Here is a 20,000-nt window from a genome sequence, read left to right on the forward strand (position 1 = left end):
TGTGTGTGTGTGTGTGTGTGTGTGTGTGTGTGTGTATGTCCTTTCGCTATGTTATTACTGTAAATGCTGAAAGTGTGTTATGGATGCAATGAAATGAAGATTTTTCACCAAACAAGACTTTTCAATCTTATCTACAAGTACCTCAGGATACGACAGCCCCCTGCAGCCTCCAAGGAGCTCTCTCATCCCTCCTCCACTCTTTTTATTTAACTGCATGCCATAGAGCTCAGAGCAAAACGAAGCCGATACCTCCAACTCAATCTTACAAATGAGCAGACATAAGTGAGTAGGAAGCAATGCAAAGTGAGAAAAACGAGGGAGGCTGGTTTGCAGAGGGATTGAGCACGGAACTGAGGGTACAAGAAGGAAGGAGGGAGGAGGTGGGGGAGGAGGAAAGTGTGAGAGTTGACCAGAGGGAAGAGAGAAGCTAGAGAAGGACAACTAAATATTCATTATCAGACCGCTGGGGAGAAATCTGCAGCCCTACTGCTGCTGTGTGTGGGATTATTGCTGACACTCACACACAAACACATTTTTATACTCTGTTAATGCTCCATACCTAAAGGCTAGGGTCAAATAATGAGCTCCTGCACAATAACAATGTTTTGAGTTGCTTACTGTGGTACATACTGCTTAAGACTAACATTACCACCTCTGTTTTCACGGTACATCACAGCAGCACAGGACTGTGGCTTCCACAGACCAGCATTCTGGGAAATCATGTTCATATCAGTTCATTCTGGTCCTCACAAGTCAAGCCTTCTGCCATCTAACCCTTTTGTGGCAAGATTAAGGTGATAGATGAGTGAGTGGAGCATAATTAGACTTTAAAAAGTGTCACATTCTATGGTTATTTTATTTTTCACTATTTTGTAAATATACAATCCATCAACTGAGGGCATGTGCAAACTGCAAAAAAAAAAAAAAAATGTTTCTGTAACTGAACCCATGTTATGTTGACGAACAATAAAAAAAAAAAGTGTCACATTTTAAGCACAATTTATTGATAAATGTTATAAAAATGAGAGAAAAAAAACGTAACATTAAGAGATCTGCGAAATGAAGCTGATTTTTCTGCATGGCACACAGATATACTCCTTGAAAGATTGTAAATCCACATTAATTTGGACCATTTTCTGCACATTTTATAACAGCAAATAAGTTTAGCAGTTTCTAAATTAATAGAATAATTTTCTTATGGCATCCGCCACTGAGACTGTGCTGGTCAATGCTGCAGGGAGAGGACGTTTTATGGTGGTCCGAGGTCTTTCTGAGCAGAGGGGCATCTGTAGGAAAAAAAGAACAAACAAGATGGCATTTATTGCCCCCCCCCCAAACCCCCCACTCCCTTTTGCCAATGGGTGTCTTTTTAGATCAACCTCACAAAGTCCCCCCAGATTATGGGGCAATGAGACACTGAGAGGTCATTTCGGAACTTGCATTCATGTGCACACACTTGTGCCACTTTAACAAACTATTCTTGAATACAGGCATAAATGCAGAGTGACACACATGGCTTCTAGCGACGGTCAACTGTCTCTCCGCTGCAGTTTGGCCGCAGGACAGAGAGTGAGTCAGTGTGCTCAGACAGCAACACAGTCCTGTCTGCTTTGTCTGTCAGGACGGCCGTTCATCTGTCGACCTTCAGAATTCCATTGTGGGTCTATCTTGTCCATCTGTCTTGTGTGCTTATCTCTCATTTTGTGCTCACCGTCTCTTGCGCTACATAACAGCATGTCGCAACTGAAGCCCAATCATTATATTTCAGTCTGGTAAGTCATGATAGCTACAAACATTTGGACAATACTTCACACATTTAAAGCATATTGAATCCTTTAGTCTGAATGTTTCTCAAAGTGACATTTAGAACAAGGTGTTCCTCTGCAGCTGCGAGCCCACCTTTTTGAAGAGGGCTTTTAATTTGTACAATTTGCAGTGCTTAATCTTCAGTATTTTCCCTTCCACATTGTCTTCCTTCTGCCCGTCCAGGCCCAGCCATGGGCTCCACACACCTCCATGGAGGTCTGGGTCAGCCATTGGATCATCTGGAGGGTTCCTGGCCATCACAGCTGTCTGGTTGTACTCTGCCAGTCTAACCATCAGATGCTTCACTATCTCTGGCCGAGCCTCTGCGAGGTCAATCCGCTCATACGGGTCGGAACTGATGTCAAACAGCCACACTGACTTCCCCACTTCATTGCGCCGCTTCTCAAGTTTCTGCCACCTTCCTGGACCAGATGCAAGAACCTGTGGTGGTATCCAGTCGCCATCGCCCACATTTCCTGTCAGAAGCTTCCAGTTACCAACCCTTAACGCGGCCCTTACGGCTGTGTCCCAGATTCCAAAGCCATTGAGTCCCAATGCCTTGTCATATGGCTCCTCGGGTTTCCTGGACACCGGGTCAATGTTGAAAAGGATTTCAGTCCGAGGACAGGGTAGACCCTTGCTGATGGCACCCCAGACATCATAACCATCAAGGCCATGATGGGACTGCGGGGCTCCTGCAAGCCCCAATAACGTGGGATACCAGTCAGAGACATGGATTAATGCTTTACTTGCAACACCTTTCCTCTTCAGGAGGGGACTGTGGACAAAGCCCACAGCTCGGATGCCCCCCTCCCAGTAGGTGCCTTTGCCTCCTCTAAGTGGCCAATTGCTCCCCCCTGAGAGTGGCTGCCCTCCATTATCAGATGAGTAGACCATCACTGAGTTTTGGTAGAACCCATTGGTCTTCAGCTCCTTGACAACTTGTGCAACTCCGTCATCCAGGCAGCTCAGCATTGCTGCGTAGTGACGCCTGTTACGGTTGGTCTGGGAATTATAGGGGTCCAGAAAATGATCCGGTACCTGCAGAGGTGCATGCGCCGCCTGCAGCGAGACATAGAGGAAGAGTGGTGTGTGGGGACTGTGACTTCTCAGGATCTGCTTCACTCTGATTCAACAAAGAGGAGATTGTAAGATTTAAAGAACTCTGATATTTTTTTCCACTGTATGCATGATTTAGTTTACTCTCACCTCTCTATGTAGAGCACAGTGGAGTAGTTCCCGCTCATCTCCCAGGCAGGTCTATTTCCATCATGCAAGTCAAATCCACAAGCTTCAGCTCCATCACAGCTTCGGTAGGAGAAGTGGTCTCCACTGCCAGTCAGAGTTCCCAGGAAACTCTGAAAGCCACGTCCTGTGGGCAGGCAGCTTGGCCTGCAGAAGCCCAGGTGCCATTTACCCACCATGTGTGTGGCGTACCCAGCCTCCGCCAGGCGTTCAGGTAGGGTGGGAATGTCTGGAGGCAAGCAGATGGGCTGACGTGATCGGATGATCGAATGTTGGAGTCCAGTGTGAATTTGGTAGCTGGCAGCATAAGAAGATAGGAAATTACAATAAACAAATATGATAAAAAAAAAATTAAAAAAAAAAAAATCACTAATGATTTACACTTCTGGATGTCCTACAGTTGTTTGCCAAAATATTTATTGCTTTAAAAGTTATTGTAATGTAATTATACTGTTACTTTGGACATCCCTGCTTTAAAGATTACGTAGTACAGAAACATTTATACAGTATTGATAGTTTTAAACAAGGTAATGATCAATCTTTGAGTTTTATTGATTTTTTTTTTTGTTTAATTCATTCCATTCTATTGTATTTGCAAAGAAATATTGCATAATTTTGTTTTTTTTTTAGCTTTACTAGATTTTGACTTTTGTTATTGACTCTATATTCAATTAAATCAAATGTGAAGAGGCAGAACAAGAAAACTCACCGCCCTGTCATGAACTGACTGCGAGAAGGCGAGCAGATAGGCTGGACGTAATAATTCTCAAGTTTGACCCCCTCTGCTGCCAGCCGGTCCAACACAGGAGTGTGGATGTCTGAGCCGTGGTAACCAATGTCTCCGTAGCCTTGGTCGTCCACCATGATAAAGATAAGATGAGGCGCCTTGAGGTTCCCCTTCTTCTCTGTGTTCACACTGCCATTCATTGACTTGAGTTCACACAAGCAGCAAAGACCACTGAGCAAGACCACATCAATCACCAGGAAAAGCAGTGAGCAGACTGGTCGCTTCATGTCCAGCAATGCTGTGTTATTAGCGTTTTTCACAGATCTATGTGTCTTATGTGTCCGTTTGGGATGAGCTGAAACTCTTTTCTGAGGCTTCTTCCTAATCTTGTGAGTGCAGGCAGAGAAAAAGCCAACTAATATGTTGGGTGGGGAAAACCTGCTCTCTGTAAAGGACAACAAGTTGGCGAAAGGTGAGTGGTTGAAAAACACATGGAGACTACTTCTCTTGCAGTGCCTTGCAACATTCCTGCGTACTTTCAGGCGCCTCATAAGGTGGTTGAGAAATCCTGGGAAACGAAAATATTTGCCATGTGTGTATACTAGCTTATGTGGTGAGCCTCAGCAGACAGTACAGACATTGTGATTTGACTGAAGACCAGAGCAAGTTGTCTGTGAATTATAGCACAGGCATGTGAGTATGATGTTAAAAATAAGTTATGGATAACCACCAGGTAAGACAAGACAATAAGTCAAATAATAAAGCAGAACAGTTTATAAAATGTTACGTATAAAACTAGAAAAACACTCAGACTTCTGCAAAGCAGCCCATTTCCACACATATTGTGATGTTCTAGTCATTCATTCAATCATTATCAGTACAGCTTAGTCTGAATAAGGGTTGCAGGGGAGCTGGAGCCTATCCCAGCAATCTTTGGGTGAGAGGCGGGGCTGTTCTAGTCCTACATTCATTTTATATTTATACACTGTTAGATCCCTGACACACTGATAATCAATCCACTGTGTTTTGGCTATATTGTGGTGTTTATATCCTCACTTGTTCTCTTGCAATGATGAAAATCCCAAAGATCCCCTATTTTTTTTCCAATTTTGGATGGTAGTAAGTTTTAAGAGAAAGCTGAAGACTCAGCTCTTCAAGGAGCACTTCAACACTTAGTATAGCTGTATTTATTGGAAAGTTGGAGAACTTAGCCCAGTTCTTTGCAACAAACTTTATGGTAATAATTATTTGTATTATAACATAGCTGATATTATGGTGTGGCAAGGGAGTAAACAAAGACATAAAAAAAAAAAAAAAAAAAGCATGTAGCAATTCATGGTAGGACCTGAACTGTCCACCAGCATGCTTCCTACGATGTCCTCTACTGTTTGATTTCGTGCTTGTGTTGTTCTCACCCATATGTAAGTCGCTGTGGATAAAAGCATCTGCTAAATGACTGTAGAATAGAATAGTATCCAGAAATTTGTTGGGATCCAGATCTATCTTTCATATCTTGTAAAACCTGTTGGGAACTTTTTTTTTGATCAATCATCCTGACCATTTATCCTGAGAAATGTGCATATAAACTAAAAATGAGCCTATCTTGTAATAATAATAAAGAATCCTTCAAAAAAAATTCCTGATGGTGATCGAGATCATTTCCAAAATTTAATAGAATCTTAAGTTAGAACAGGACCCGTTCTGACAAAAAAAATCATGAGAATCCAGTAAATTTTGCATAAAGTTGCTAACAGACGGACAGGTAAATGCCAGAAAAAGAATTTCTGCTGCCTCCTTGGCAGGGGTAATAAACAAAAGACTATGAAGAAGTTCTACTTTCATATCAGTTTGCTTTACATCAAGCATATACGTGTGTGTGTGTGTGTGTGTGTAATTGTGTCAACTTGTAAAAAAACAACAAACAAAACAAAGTCTCCTGTCCAAAACACAACACAGAGGACGGCTTCTACAACAGGATAATGCTTTTAAACACATCATAAATTGACACTTTTTCTCCAAACCTCATAATCTATACATTTTAGCAAACTTGTGGGAACAGCTCTTCCAGGAATGATAAGGAGGAAGCTGCTTCAAGAAATGTTAAGCTGTGATACCTGCTACAGTGCTTTTACATACTCATCATACAGTAAATATTTGCTTTTTTGTTACTGTGAAAAAGTCAACTTTAGAAAGGGGAAATCAACCATAATGTGTAACTTTAAAAGGAATTTTTACCTCGAGAGAAGAAGTACATTTTTGATAAAGCACTAGTTCACACAAACTCATAAACTGGTTTAACTGGGATAATTTGGAGGAATTATTGGAAGAATATAAAATCTCTGAATGGACGTCAGTATTAGTCCACTGTTACTGTCAATGCTACCATATTGACAGTATCATACAAGCTGTCACTCCAATTAAAGTAACACATCACCCACTGCCACTGTCATATTTCAAATGATAAAATAACTCGCTATTTAAAATACAATCCTTGTTATTTACTCAGTTAATAGTCAACTGCTGATAGTTACATCCATGCGAGGGCACTGAAACTTCTCAGGGAAACATCCGGCTTGGTGAGAATGTGTATCGACCGCGAGGCTCTCAGCCTTCACCTCACTGCCATCTCCTTCCCATTATGCTGTGAGGAAATCAATGCCTCAAATACAAGGCTGTTCCCTTCGTTGTAGAAGCAAACTCGTGTTACCTTACCCTGTGGGAAAATTCGGAGGCTTTTTCCCTGCGGTGATTGAGAGAGCAGGAAAGTTGATGTGAGGTATTGGTGGGAAATGTGAGGAAGTAAAAAACAAGGATTCACATCATAAAAAAAACAAAAAAAAGCAACAAGGGGGGATGTGGAGGAGAGAGAAAAAACAAACCAAACAAATAAGCATTAAGAGAGCTTCACTGTCCAAGATGAGATAGTACAACATAAACAAAGTGGCATAAAAGGAGCAGTCACTTTGTCTTGCGGTGCGTGGGCGTCAGGGTCTGTGGGTGTAGCCGTCAGTGTGCCTCAGGGAAATGCAGGGCGACATGAACTTCGTTTTACCGCTTAGAGGGTGCAGACACGGGGATGAGGTGGGGGGGAGGGTGGAGGTGGTAAAAATGGAAAGTGACAAATGACTTCTTGAAGAGTACAGAGAGCAAGGTGGTGCACAGAGCTCTTTCCTCGAGTATCTGCGAGGAAACAAAAAGAGAAAGTACTCACAAAAACTCACATCTGTAGCAGCCTAGATTCTCCTGGATATAACATGTGGTCTGTAGACCTGGGCTTCAAACACGATGAAAGCTTAATGCCAAAAATAGAGAGAGCATTAAAAATAATCTAAAGAGGACTCAGATCTTAGATGGACTTTTTTTGTTTTTTTCAACTTTTGAGGAAAAGCTGTGCACTGCTGTCACCAGTAAAACCAAACCCAGAAAATACATTCTGCTTGACCACAGAGGGAGGCAACCACTGTGTGTGTATGCATTCCTGTTTGTTTGTGTGTTTTGGACAAGACGGTGCTGCAGAGTGTAGAAGGGAGTAGCAGTGGGTGTGATTTATTCATGATGGCAAATAAGTGACTCACTTGATCTGAACCTTCTGTTGCACCAGAGCTAAGGTGGATGCATCTTTTGTGGGAGTGTATCTTTGTGATTGGACTGAAAATACTTCAGTTCAGTTTATTTGCCATTTACAGCATTAAAACCACATTGGAAAGCAGTAGTAAGAGCAAAACTGCGATCAAACAGTAAGAGTCCCTTTTCATATTTAAATATATTTAAAGATATTTATATTAGAGCCTTTTCTGGGTCCTAAAAAGCTCATATTAATTAGAGCACTGATTTCCTGTCCTTTACAGAAAGTGGATGTCAGTACATGTAATGATGCCAGTAACACAGACTGCATAATACTCAATGCAGAAACAAAATAAAGCATTTAATGCAACATTATTCCATAAGAAAAATGTTATTTCTATGTTCTATGAGAAAAATGTAATTTCATTTTAACTGATCCTCGCGGTGCATGATGGAGGTGAATGTTACTTCTGTGTCACACTTCAATAAGAAACAAGACTGTAGTACCAGTAAGTGTCATCTCTCTCTAGTCTTCATTGAGTGTAGAAGGAGGAGGTCAGATCTTGACTTCATGGGGGTCTTATTACTGTGCTGCTGCATTATGCTGCACAATCTGTGCAATCATGTCGAGCCAATAAGTATGCTCCTCTGGAAATATAACCCACTGCATGAATACAAAACAGCTAGAAATGTAACAAGGTTTGACACAGGCATCTTTATGAAGTGGAATGTGGCTGCTCCACATGGCATAGAAATCTAGTTTTCCTTGTTCTTTCACAACAGCCAAAATCCACACGAATATATCTGATACATGAGGTATGTTTCAGCTAACAGACACCTTACCAAAACACACTTTAAATGAAAGTTCATATCATTTTGAAAGCATCAAATGACAATTTTAAGTTCTTGCCAAGAGTCAGTCTGGACAAAACTAGAGACAAAAAAGGGATGAATATTAAACTAACAAAAAGCACAAGATCTGACTTCTGACTTTAAACTAGATTAAAATTATTTTTCTTTTTTTCAGGCAAGCTACTTTCCTCTAACGGGGTTGTAAGAATCAGCTTAAAGGAGTTCTAGCTTTTTCTTGGAGTGTGGCCTTTAACAATCATCCAGAAATTACAGGGTTGGAGGTCTGATCCCCAGACGAAGCTGTACCTTCCTAAAAACACTGAGTTCAGTGGTCGGTAGAGCACATTGCATTGCAGCTCTGCACTTCTGAACGTGTTCGTCACAAAACAAGATGATGATAGAAGATGAGTTAGCAGACATAAGTTATATCTCTCGATGAAGCCAGTTCTCATGGAGGTAAGTTAGAGGAATCAACAATGCCAGCAGGTGTCACTGTGTGGAAATTCACCGGTCTGTAAATTGTCAAAGGATCGCCAGAAGCCAGAGGGGTTGGATGTCGACCTCGGCATACTAGATGAGTTCAGTCACCAGAGTGAATATTTGCTGTTAAATATCTCTAACAAACATGTCATCTTAGTCTTTCTAATGAAATGCTCCATAAAACATGCAAAAAGTAACGTAAGCCTTAGTTGAAAACCACAGCTGCTTCTATCTAAACTATGAATGAAAATAGGAGTAAAAATAAACTGATACTCCTTTTAATAAACTGTACAGGTTGAGGAGAAGATGGGCAAAAAAACTAACTAAAAAACGGAGTTTAACTGGAGTCAAACCAAAGTCTCCTGATAAAAATCAAAACGCAGACAAACTTATCATTTTCAAGGGAATAATTTTCTCCATATGCAGAGAAGACTGCTGCCTCTTCTCATTAAAAACTCTGTGCAACCATCCTGTCTTCAGGCAACAGGTGAGTAAAACACACCTACAGCAGCCTGCAAGTCACAAGTGATTTATGTGACCTTCATTATTTACAAAGTCCTTTTGTTTTTTTTACAATTAGGTTTGATCAATATGCATGACTGAACTGCTGATTGGTAAGTTGCTTCAAAATGACAACTTTATTTCCGTATCTGTTGTTTTCATCGTTTCTTTAATCACTGAAACTACACAGAGTGTAATCTAAGACTGCATGGTCAGAGGTTACATCTGTCTTTTATCTGGGAGACAGCAGACAGACATCTCACAGACATTGTCACTCCCACCAGACCTGAAGGGGGTGGATTGAGTGGGTGGGGGGGCACTGACTCTGCTGCTCCTGAAATACTCTAAGATCACTTTTCAGCCAGTAGAAACCTAATCGTCTCCCTATTCTCCCCACGCTCTGTGATGGATCGAGAAGGGTGCGTGGGACAGCTCAGTCTCATCACATCAAACAAAGTGCTCACAGAAAATGCTGGTGGCCTTGTGTCAAACTGACAAACTTTTGCTTCAGTGATTCCTCTGCTTCATCCTCCACCTTCTTGTAAAACCTTCCTGTTGGGTTGCTCCATCTTATCAGACATTTCCCCCCTCAGGAGAACATGCTGCCTTTGACTCATCAAAAATAAAATCGATTACAGAAGCGTTGTGCCTGTGTGTGCGTGTGTGTGCGTGTGTGTGTTGACGGAGAAGAGAGTGCCACCGTGAGGATTAAAGTGATACTGCATGCAAAAACAAAAGCAGCCAATTCAAAAATCCATTTTAACCCATAAAGTCTTAATTTGACCTTTTAACAAAATGTAAAATGAAAAAAGATACCAAATTTTTATTTTATTTTATTTATTTTTTTTAGAGATATTTGCTATTTATAACCATTTGATAGTCAAACATTTTTATAGTGAAGTCTTCTGCTTTCTGGTGTCCATAAGGGACAGAAGACAAAAGTCATATTAGGAGTGAGTGTGAGCGTGAGTGGTTATTTGTGTCCGTGTGTCTCTGGGTGTCTCTGCAATGGACTGGCGAGCTGTCCAGGGTGTACCCTGCCTTTCGCACACAGACTGCTGGGATAGGCTCCTGCTTCCCTGCGACCCTTCATTGGACTAAGCGGTTAGGATAATTAATGAATGAATGAATGAATGTCCCACGGGATTTTGAACAAAGTTTGCACCATAACGTGATGCCAAATGTCTCAGAAACTGGATGTATCTTAAATGTCACACTGGGTTCTTATGTGTTAAAAAGCAGCTTCTGTCCCACCAGTGAACGATTTGTATTATGAGGTCTAATTAAAGCTAAAACCTCTGCAGACATCAGGATGAATCCTCTTGATTTGGACAACTTCATCTTTGTTGTATTACCATCAACCAATTACAACCATTTTATAGCTTTTCGACAGAGGTGGCAATTCCTGGTCCAGAAAGTCAAAGTCCTGTCCGGCAGCTGTTCCGACCAGTCACCAAACCAGCTGAATTTAATGAGCAGAGTTTATTTGCCATGTAAATAAACATGTTAGTGAAAACATCTGTTCTAAATGTACAGGTAGATCCAAAAACATGGCAGGACTTTTACTTTCTGGACCAGGAATTGCCACCTCTGCTTTTAGACACTCATATCTACAATCTGACAGGACCAGTGTTGCGCAGATGATTATTTTCAATGTGTTCCCAACATGGTAAATGGTAAATGGACTTGTACTTCTATAGCGCTTTTCTAGTCATACAGACCACTCAAAGCGCTTTACACTACTTGTCACATTCACCCATTCACACACACACACTCATTCTACACACTTATACCCCGATAGGCACATCGGGGGGCAGTTTGGGGTTCAGTGTCTTGCCCTAGGACACTTCGGCATTTCAGGGGAAGCCTGGAATCGATCCCTCAACTTACCTGTTGAAGGACAACTGCTCTTCCTCCTGAGCTACAGCCGCCCCAAACATGGTAAATATAGCTGCTAAACAATGAGCACGTTGAAATTTCCTCCATGGAAATGTCAGATGCCACATGCTGACATTACCCTTTAGCTTAGGATCACAGAATGATCGCGGCAGCAGCCTGTCAGCTTGGCTCAGCTTTTAGTTGAGCACAGTTTCAAACATTAGGTCACTGAAGCTGTACACACCACAGCCCACTGTGCAGGAAACAGGTTAGCCAGAATAGCATGTAAGCTGAGTCCCAAAGTGTTTTTGTTAGTGGAAATAGTTATAATAGATTTAATGGTGATAATTATATAATAGATACACTGTAATAAGCATTGAGGACATAAATAAAATAAATAATTAATCATATAAAAGCTTGTGTGGCTTCTAGATAACACCAACATGAACTCTGGTCTTCCAGACAGTGCAGCACAAAGTGGCAAAGCATCATGTCATGACCAGCATAGCAACCAGTGAAGGGAACCAACAGATTGTGTCTTTGACCAATCAGAGCTTAGTGAGATTGACCCGTTGTATAACACGTTTTTTTAGACAGATGGTCTGAACCATTGTTTTGTGTGAGTTTAGAGGTATGTGTATGTGTGCATGCCTGACTCACTGGTGACAGCACACGGAGGTTATGAGGGGCCACCTGGAGCAACTCGGCATCTGTTTCATGCAGCAGATGACAGAGGGATGGTTTCTCTCAGGACAGTGGGGATCCTGGGAGAGATGCGATGCCGTCTGCCACAAACTGGGGTCAAGAGTTCAGGCCATGATGAACGGGAGACAACCTGGAGGCACAAAACAAGTCAGTCCAGCCTGAAGGAAGTTCAGAATTAGAGCAGTGATAACATCTTGTACATCAAACTGAAACACTGGCATGACAGCGTAGTGAAGAGTCATAACTTAGAGAAGTGTTTCTAGTTAACTTGTTTAAGCTGCAGACTTAAGAGTGAACAATGGGTGATTTTTCATGAATCCTTTAAAGATGACATTGTGGATTTGACCTTTCAATCAGCGAGTTACATGATTGTTTTCTGTGCATGCATTGTAACAAAATGGAGAAAAGGCTTCACCTTAAGTGGCTGAAACATTGCGTAGTAATCCAGAATTTTAAATGATCATGTAATATTTAAAGGTTGTGCTTTTCCTTTTGCAAGCTTCAAAGAACAAAGAGTCAGGGCTCTCAGGTGTTATTAAACTCATGCAGTTCACACTTTTTGCAAGGACTCACTCCACACATCCGTTTGACGTTGCAGTGTAGAAAGTCTGACACCACCAGTGTTGTAAACTTAGCAATTTAGTCACCAGACTTAGCTACTATAAAACCAGAGTTTTATCAGCACAGAGTAACAGACTTGAAATACTTCAGTATGGCAGGTGTGCAAGTCTAGTCCTCGAGATGTTTTATCCTGCAACTTTTAGATGCAGCTCTTCTCCAAAACACCTTAATCAAATGACTGAATTCTCTCATTCACATGTCATTCAGCTCTGCAGACGCCTGGAAGTAGATCTCAAAGACCAGGCTCGGTTTCAGTCATGTTTAACTTCCTTATTGAAGAAACTAAAGAGAAATCCGTTTTATATTTCAACAAATGACACACCAAGCTGAAGGCAAAACTAAAGAAATATTTAATCACCGCTGACTCTAAAATATCAGAATATTAATTGTACACAAGGAGTGTTCATGGTGTTAGTAAATATAATTTTAGATTAGAAGATGTCTCCTCATTCATTATGTAAACCTTTCAGAATATGAATTGTAAAGAAAACAATCAGTGATAAACTGTCAGATTTTTTTATTTTATTTACTTTTAATCAGTTGCTGCTGCTTTCTTAAACTCCAAAAAAACATCCAAACCTGAGTGTAACCCTGTTGATTGGAGCCATATTTGTGTGACTGCAGCTGAAATGCTCTTCATTTTCAACATGGCTTCAGTGCCTCCATCTGCGTGCTGCAGATCAGACCCTCTCCTCACATCCGGCAGTGACTCAGTCAGTAATTGGACTCATATTCATGGGACTTTAGAGCGCAGTGGAAACACAAACAACCGCAGTCGGAATGAATTATTTAGTTCCCTCGAAAAAAGTCCCAAGGGCTAAAAGGATTGGGTACTTTTGGTTGAAATTCTGCTTAAAATGGAGCATTTCAGACAGAAGGTGGCAGGAAGAGCTGCAGCAGTGTAATTATGACATAAATAATGTGTTAGTCTCTTTAATCTTGAGAAACTCGTCTTATATTTTCAAGTTACAGAGAAAACAATACCTCAAAACTTTTAAAAAAAAAAAGTGTACAATATCACAAAATCACATGAAAGAAATTGAATTCTCTCTCTGTCCTCCCTTTGGACTATACCAACTGAAGTATTTTACATATTCTTTCATTTATTATTATTAATAATAAATTTATAATTAATAGATTCTTTTATTAATCAATAAAATAATATGTAAGATTATACTGTAAAATACTTCACAGCTTATCCAACGGAGGGTCATGAAAATGTTATAATTATGGACATAAAATAAAACCTAATGGAGAAAAGAAAGCAGCTCAAAGAAGAAGAGAACCACTAAATCTTGTAAACCAAACTGCTAAAGTTTATTTGTAAATGTTTATTTTCAGTTGGAATTGATCCTGATTTGAATAGTTTTTAATCTAATTTTCTTTTCAGTTTTAAATTTTAAATTATACTTCTTGTTTTCTAATGTTTGAATGTCTTTGTAAAGCCCTTTGTATCACCATGTTGTTGAATTGTGCCATACAAATAAACTGTCCTTGCCTAAAGATGTAATAATATAAAACAGTTGCATAACATTCAAGATGTAGCAGATTATATGAAATGATTTAACAATTATCAAGGACAAAAAAAAAAAAAAAAAAAGACAAACCCTACAGTCAAAATAATACAGTCCACATTACTAACAGAATTTTGCTGGACAGCACCATGAAAGTTACTATTAAATGGGAAAATGTTAGTTTAAACAGTAAAATCAAATACAGGAGGAAAACTTTACATACCTGCTTAGAGCAAAGACGTCTAACACCACGATGACTACCGCCCTTCAGGTTTAAGATTCCCTGATTTAACACACCTGGTCATATTAACTGGTAGTTGTGCAGAACTTGACACAAAGGTGCTGCATCAATCTAATTTGATTTAGCTGTGTTGGATTAGGGAAACATGTAAAACCCGGATAACAGTGGTCATCAAAGACCAGGGTTTGACAATCCTGCATTAGAGTGAAATCACAATATGTTGGAAAACAATTAGCATTGAACCCCCTTTATATGAAAGACTACCTCTTTTTTTAAACATTTTAACATTTAACAAAAAGACTCTTCAATAAGTTTCTACAACGTAGTTCAGTCAGTCTTGAATCCATTTTGGGGAAATTAAAAGCAGACAGTGTTCAGAGTCTGACTGAGATCTTTCTATAAATCAGAGGTGTCCAGCTCCGGTCCTCGAGGGCCAGAATCCTGCAGATTTTCTGTGTATCCCTGCTCAGACACACCTGATTCAAATTAATTAGTAGTAGAGCTTAATCAGTTGTGCACGTCATTGGCTGTTTGATCCATTTAGTGGAAGCTAGATGTGTTGGAACAGGAATACATGGGAAACCTGCAGGACAGCGGCCCTCGAGGACCGACTTTGGACACCCCTGCTATAAATGAAAGATAATTGTCTCCATCACCATCAACACTTGCAAAGCTTTCATCTGTTTCTTTTAAATACCTACACTGTTCACTTTGTGCATTGCTATAACTAAAGGCTTTAGTTCAGAACGATGGTCCCATTTTTTCCTCATCTGAGCTGGAGGCCGGAGCTGGCTGTGGCTGCTTGGCAGTATCTGCCATTCTGGCACAGATGCCACAGTTAAAGGGCATTGAATCTGAGCCACTTTCTATTCCACAAAATCTGTGACAGTCTCCTCGGGAGGCAAGTTGGCCGACGGAGAAGTCGTTAAACAGAGAAATGAGAATAGCGAACAGAGAAGAAGTCAAACACACTTCAGAGTAAAAAGGGCCGAACAGGAGGAGAAAATACGACACCTAATGAAACAGTGAAAACCTTGAAAGGGGAGACAGACACATCCAAACTAATTAACTGGGGGAACAGAAGAAAGCCCTCTTCTCACTTATCAGTTGTTCTTTGTTATGAAAAACACTCTGCTTTCTCCATTTTCTGAGTTAAAGCAACGATCCTTGTGTCCCTGTTGCACTTTACAATCCACTTTAATCCATTTCTGCACAATAAAAAGAATATGAAAAAAAGACTAAGGGGCATGCAGAGCTATAAGGGAAAGAAAAACTATGGTCATGCTGCTTCTTATGAATTTGAACAATTTTCTTTCTTTATTTTGTGAGACAGTATCTTTTGCAAAGTGACAAAGCAGACTCCTGTTTTACTTTTGGCTTGTTAAATGGAACCAGAAGGATCTGCAATGCTGTGTTTTTATCTAGTTTGACAGAACAACAGTCACAGTTAGGAAACAGCACATTGTATTAATCATTCACTCATTCATTCATTCATTATCCTAATCACTTAATGTGATGAACAGTCATGGGGAAGCTGGAGCCTATCCCAGCAGTCTGTGTGTGAAAGGCAGCGTACACCCTGAACAGCTCGCCAGTCCATCGCAGAGCCACACAGAAACAAACAACCACTCATGCACACACTCACTCCTAGGGGCAATTTAGAGTAACCAATTAACCTAGCATACATGTCTTTGGACAATGGGAGGAAGACGGTGTACCCGGAGAGAACCCACGCATACACAGGGAGAACATGCAAACTCAGAAGGCCACTGTCCAAACCTCGCCCTAGCCAAGGGTTGAACCAGGATCTTGCTGTGAGGCCACAGTGGTAACCACTATGCCACCACATTGGATTACTCCAACTAAAATAGCAGAAAAAGAAAACTGATCATCCATATCTTTCTCATTTCTCGATAAAAATACATCTTGTCAGAAATCAATGTTGCTGAAAAAGTCTCACAGTTCTGGTTTTTGGACATGGAAGTCTTGAATGCTTTAGAAGAGGCCAAATAAGACAATAAACAACAAATGAAGTGCAGTCGCAGGTTAAAATTTCATACAAATAATATGTGAAGTGACAGGTAAACATTACATAAAGAATGGGTTCATAAAACACAGTATTAAGGAATATGGTATAAAGTTTTATTCAACCTAAACAAAAAAAAAAAAAAAAAACGCATCCCAAAGAATGAAGAGGATAACTCATTCTGGGAGGGAATTGGAAAACATTTTTTTGGCCACTAGGGGGGGTTATTTGTACAACTGATCCATAATTCTATAACTACATATTTGCTCAGATATTGACTTAATACCACCGTCCCTCTGTAAGAACACATTAAACACTTATCCCTTAAAACAATCCTGCTATATGGTTTACAACTTGCTCAAAGTGTAATTTCTGATACATATGACACTTCTCCACGACGAGAGGACGACACTGTTTTCCTGAGTGTCTGACACAGGACTGATCTCAGTTACTATCCTGAGGACTGGAGACAGCTGCAGAGCAAGGCTGCCAAAGGCAGCAGCGATCATTGCAAAGCTCCTGCAGTATTGATGATAGCAGTGTCGCCTTCATTGACGGTTTTAAAAAGCTCAGAAATTTCTCCATAACCCATTTCATGCAAATTTACGTCTACCGACGTATGTTCTGTGTTTCAGTTATTTAAGTGCTTCAAAGTAGATCAGAAGGTAAAATAAAGAGACATTTTTTTTTGCCACTGTGGGCCTGGTCCTAACTAACATAGATCAACTAGCTAAGTTATTGGTGACTCAGTGCTCCATCCTCCACTTAATTAACTAGAAGCACTCAGAGACTGCAGACAGACCTCTGCCAAACCATCCTATTTATTTTTTTCCTAATTTTTTGTGGCCATTAGTTTTTAGTTTGATGCTAATGGCAAAATGATCTCCTTGGCCCTTTAGAAAAAAATCCTTTAAAACAGGGTGTCCAAGTCCGGTCCTCGAGATCTGCCATCTTGCAACTTTTAGATGCAACCCTTGTCCAAAACACCTGAACCAAAGAGCTGAATTCCCTCTTTTGCATGTCCATCCAGCCCTGCAGAGGCCTGGTAACAGGCCAGTCATATCATAAGGTGTGTTGGACAAGGGTTGCATCTGAAAGTTGCAGCGTGTTAGATCTGGAGAACCAGCCTTGGGTCCCCCTGCTATAAAACATACCTGGATCCAGGTAGGGATCTGGATAATCCCCCAAAATCCAACCACGACCTCTATCTTGACTCAAACAATGTGCCAGTTCAGCAATCATTATTAAGATGTGTGGAAATCTAGAGATTTGTATGGATTAAGTAACATGAAAACACTGCTTACATCAACAAATTCTCATAAAGAAGTGTTTTAAAAGCACAAAACCACCATATCCACACCAAACCTACAGTGCTGCATCTCCATACTTCTTCAAACTTTGAGCAGTTTGGCTGAGACCGAAGATTACTAATGACCTCAGTGTCAGATATAAAACGCAGCCATTAGGATGTTCTGAATGTTAACTTTGCCGTGGTCTGCAGAGGAGCAGGCAGAGCAGCAAAGGTGTCCTATTTTTGGAGAGGCTATCAACAACCCAGTGGCATAGGTCTGAGTGACAGGACAAGTGTTGAGCTGGACCTTCCCCTGGCTCATTTGGGCCAGACATTCCTCAGTGTAAGCAGTCACAGACGCCCCCTCCCATCATATTTCTCTTCCTCTCTCCCCTTCCTTTGGCTATGATGGCTGTGTAACTGTGGGTACGGGTTAGTGTGCGTGCATGAGTGTGTACAGGTGTGAGTGTTAGCCTCGGGGCTCAGAGGGAAGTCAGTCCAGACAGTGCGGCAGGCGAAGACCAGGTCAGAGCTCTGCTAGGGGGCCCTGACTGCTAACCATGGAGCAAATGCACTGAGGGAGGGGGAGCCCCTCGAATAAAACATAAAAATCAAAGAATAACGGAAAATAACCAAGAAAAACAAGAAAACAAAAAAAAAAAAAGACATAGAACAATGGTTGCTGAGGAAGTGATCATTACGTTGTCCGGTGGAGCGCCATGGGGGTTTCGTCTCCAGGGAGGTGTGGAACATCAGAAGCCCCTTCAGGTGGCTAAGGTAAGATGCGTTATAGGAACGCCTGCATTTTTAATTATTTGGAAAAGTGGAAAAGTTTTTCTTCCTAAATAATGTGAAACATTAGCTGAGGTAAATTAGAGAGTGATTTAAGAAGCTGTGAACAAAACTGAAATAGAATATTGGCTGCTGCGCAGTTTGGTTCAGAGTCTGAACATGAGTCATAATCTTGTTTAAGAAGCGTTCCATGCAGAAGTATACTGATGATTGATTTGATGAACTTTAAACTTCAAGTACAAGCTAGCTGGGAATGTAAGGCAACCCTGCTGGAAGTTGTCCAGTAAGTGCCTTTACTCCCATTAAAACATAAAGCTGAGTTGTAGTGAAACCAGAGCATTGCTGACCCAGGTTTTTCAAACAGTTTTTTGCTTTGTGTGATGATGACACTGGTTTTAAGTAGTAGATGAGGAACGAAATAGTCCCATGGATTTTTGTTCAAGTCTTCTTGTTAGTCTTCTTTCGCTGTGTGAAATGTATGAATGTTTTACACTACACATCCAGGACCATTTGTAATGAGCTTTAATCACTTTAGCCATAGTAGAATCATTGCTTTAGGAGAAAGAAATTCACTAACAGTCCAAAAGTTATATTGATTTCCCATTATGCTCTTTCTTTTATTAAATAAAACTTTACATTATATAAAAAGAAAGCATGGGATTAGAAAAAAAGCCCTCTAAATAACACTAACAACTCAATATCTGTCCTTGTTTATAATGTAAATATTAATCAATTTGTGAGTTATAAAATCACAACCTACTGTAGAAAGAAAAAAAATTAAGTAATCTTTTATGGTTTTTGTGTTGAAAATGATTATAAATGTATTATTAAACAAAATTATTTGGATGATAGTTCAGGTATTCGGTCGCGTACACTTACATTTTGCACACAAATCTACAAATAATTGAGATAATTGTTGACTGAGCAGTAGTACTTCAGCAGGTGTCTATTTATAGTTGAGAAGTAGATCTCTGGATAAGACAAGGTGAAAATCATCCTTGTTCACAAATGTTTAACATTCACCAATCTGTAACTTGCTTCCTAGTAATAACCATGTAACTAGTTGGTGCAGTTTCACATAAAAATGTAAAATAATGAAAATAAATCAGGATCCTTCATAATAAGATTTTCAAATAAATCTCCCATGTGTTATCCTCTACCTGCAATAAAAACCCTCTCACAAACTATATCCAACATCTAATTTATGTTCATTTTTCCCAATAACAATCCTATTTTGATTTATGCAGCACAAGTTGGCAACAGGTCACCTTTATGGCATTGGACAGCTGTTTCTGTGTGACCGTCCAACACTGCATGCTCCTTAACCCCTGAGAGAAGGGAGGTGTTATCTTGTCAGGTCTTGTATGATATCGCTCCTAACAGGTGGAGCCATGCTGAACTTCACTGAAAGAGCCGATGTGTCAGATCTATGTTTGTGCCCATGAACCTGCATATGCATGTTTATTTATATGCCTCTGTGTGTATTTTTGGATCTGTCCATGTGGTCTATGTGAGCAGGCATGTGAGGGTATTATAACTGTTATGATTTGCAACCACAAGGTGAATGATTGAACGAATAACTTGACATCCTGTGCCATGAGCAGGCCCAGGCCACTTTGAAAGGCTTAGCTAAATGGAGACATGGGATTTCATTACATGCAAACCAGAATAGCTGGAAAGAAAACTAATTAGGGCAACCAAAGCAACATCTCATATAATATTAATTTAATACATGACCTTATGCAGCATCATCGACC

At 40.4% G+C, this 20,000-nt stretch overlaps 2 protein-coding genes across 2 annotated transcripts in view; one reads left to right on the forward strand and one right to left on the reverse strand.

Annotated features, from left to right (window-relative positions):
* Positions 1-1,863: 1,863 nt before the first annotated feature.
* Positions 1,864-4,065, reverse strand: LOC306762388 (arylsulfatase I; the record flags this gene model as incomplete). The annotated part of the gene is made up of 3 exons (XM_079248831.1): positions 1,864-2,932; positions 3,016-3,348; positions 3,761-4,065. 3 exons carry the CDS (start codon positions 4,063-4,065, stop codon positions 1,864-1,866), a joined length of 1,707 nt encoding a protein of 568 aa, XP_079104957.1.
* Positions 4,066-17,873: 13,808 nt separating this feature from the next.
* Positions 17,874-20,000, forward strand: part of synpo2la (synaptopodin 2-like a) — a 10,280-nt gene continuing 8,153 nt past the window's right edge. Inside the window, exon 1 of the mRNA XM_079248624.1 lies at positions 17,874-18,228. Coding sequence (XP_079104750.1) covers positions 18,127-18,228 — 102 coding nt within the window. The 5' untranslated portion in view covers positions 17,874-18,126. The remainder of the gene's footprint in view (positions 18,229-20,000) is intronic.

The sequence above is a fragment of the Telmatherina bonti genome (genome assembly GCF_933228915.1).
Source record: "Telmatherina bonti genome assembly, chromosome: 11".
Lineage (NCBI taxonomy): Eukaryota > Metazoa > Chordata > Actinopteri > Atheriniformes > Telmatherinidae > Telmatherina > Telmatherina bonti.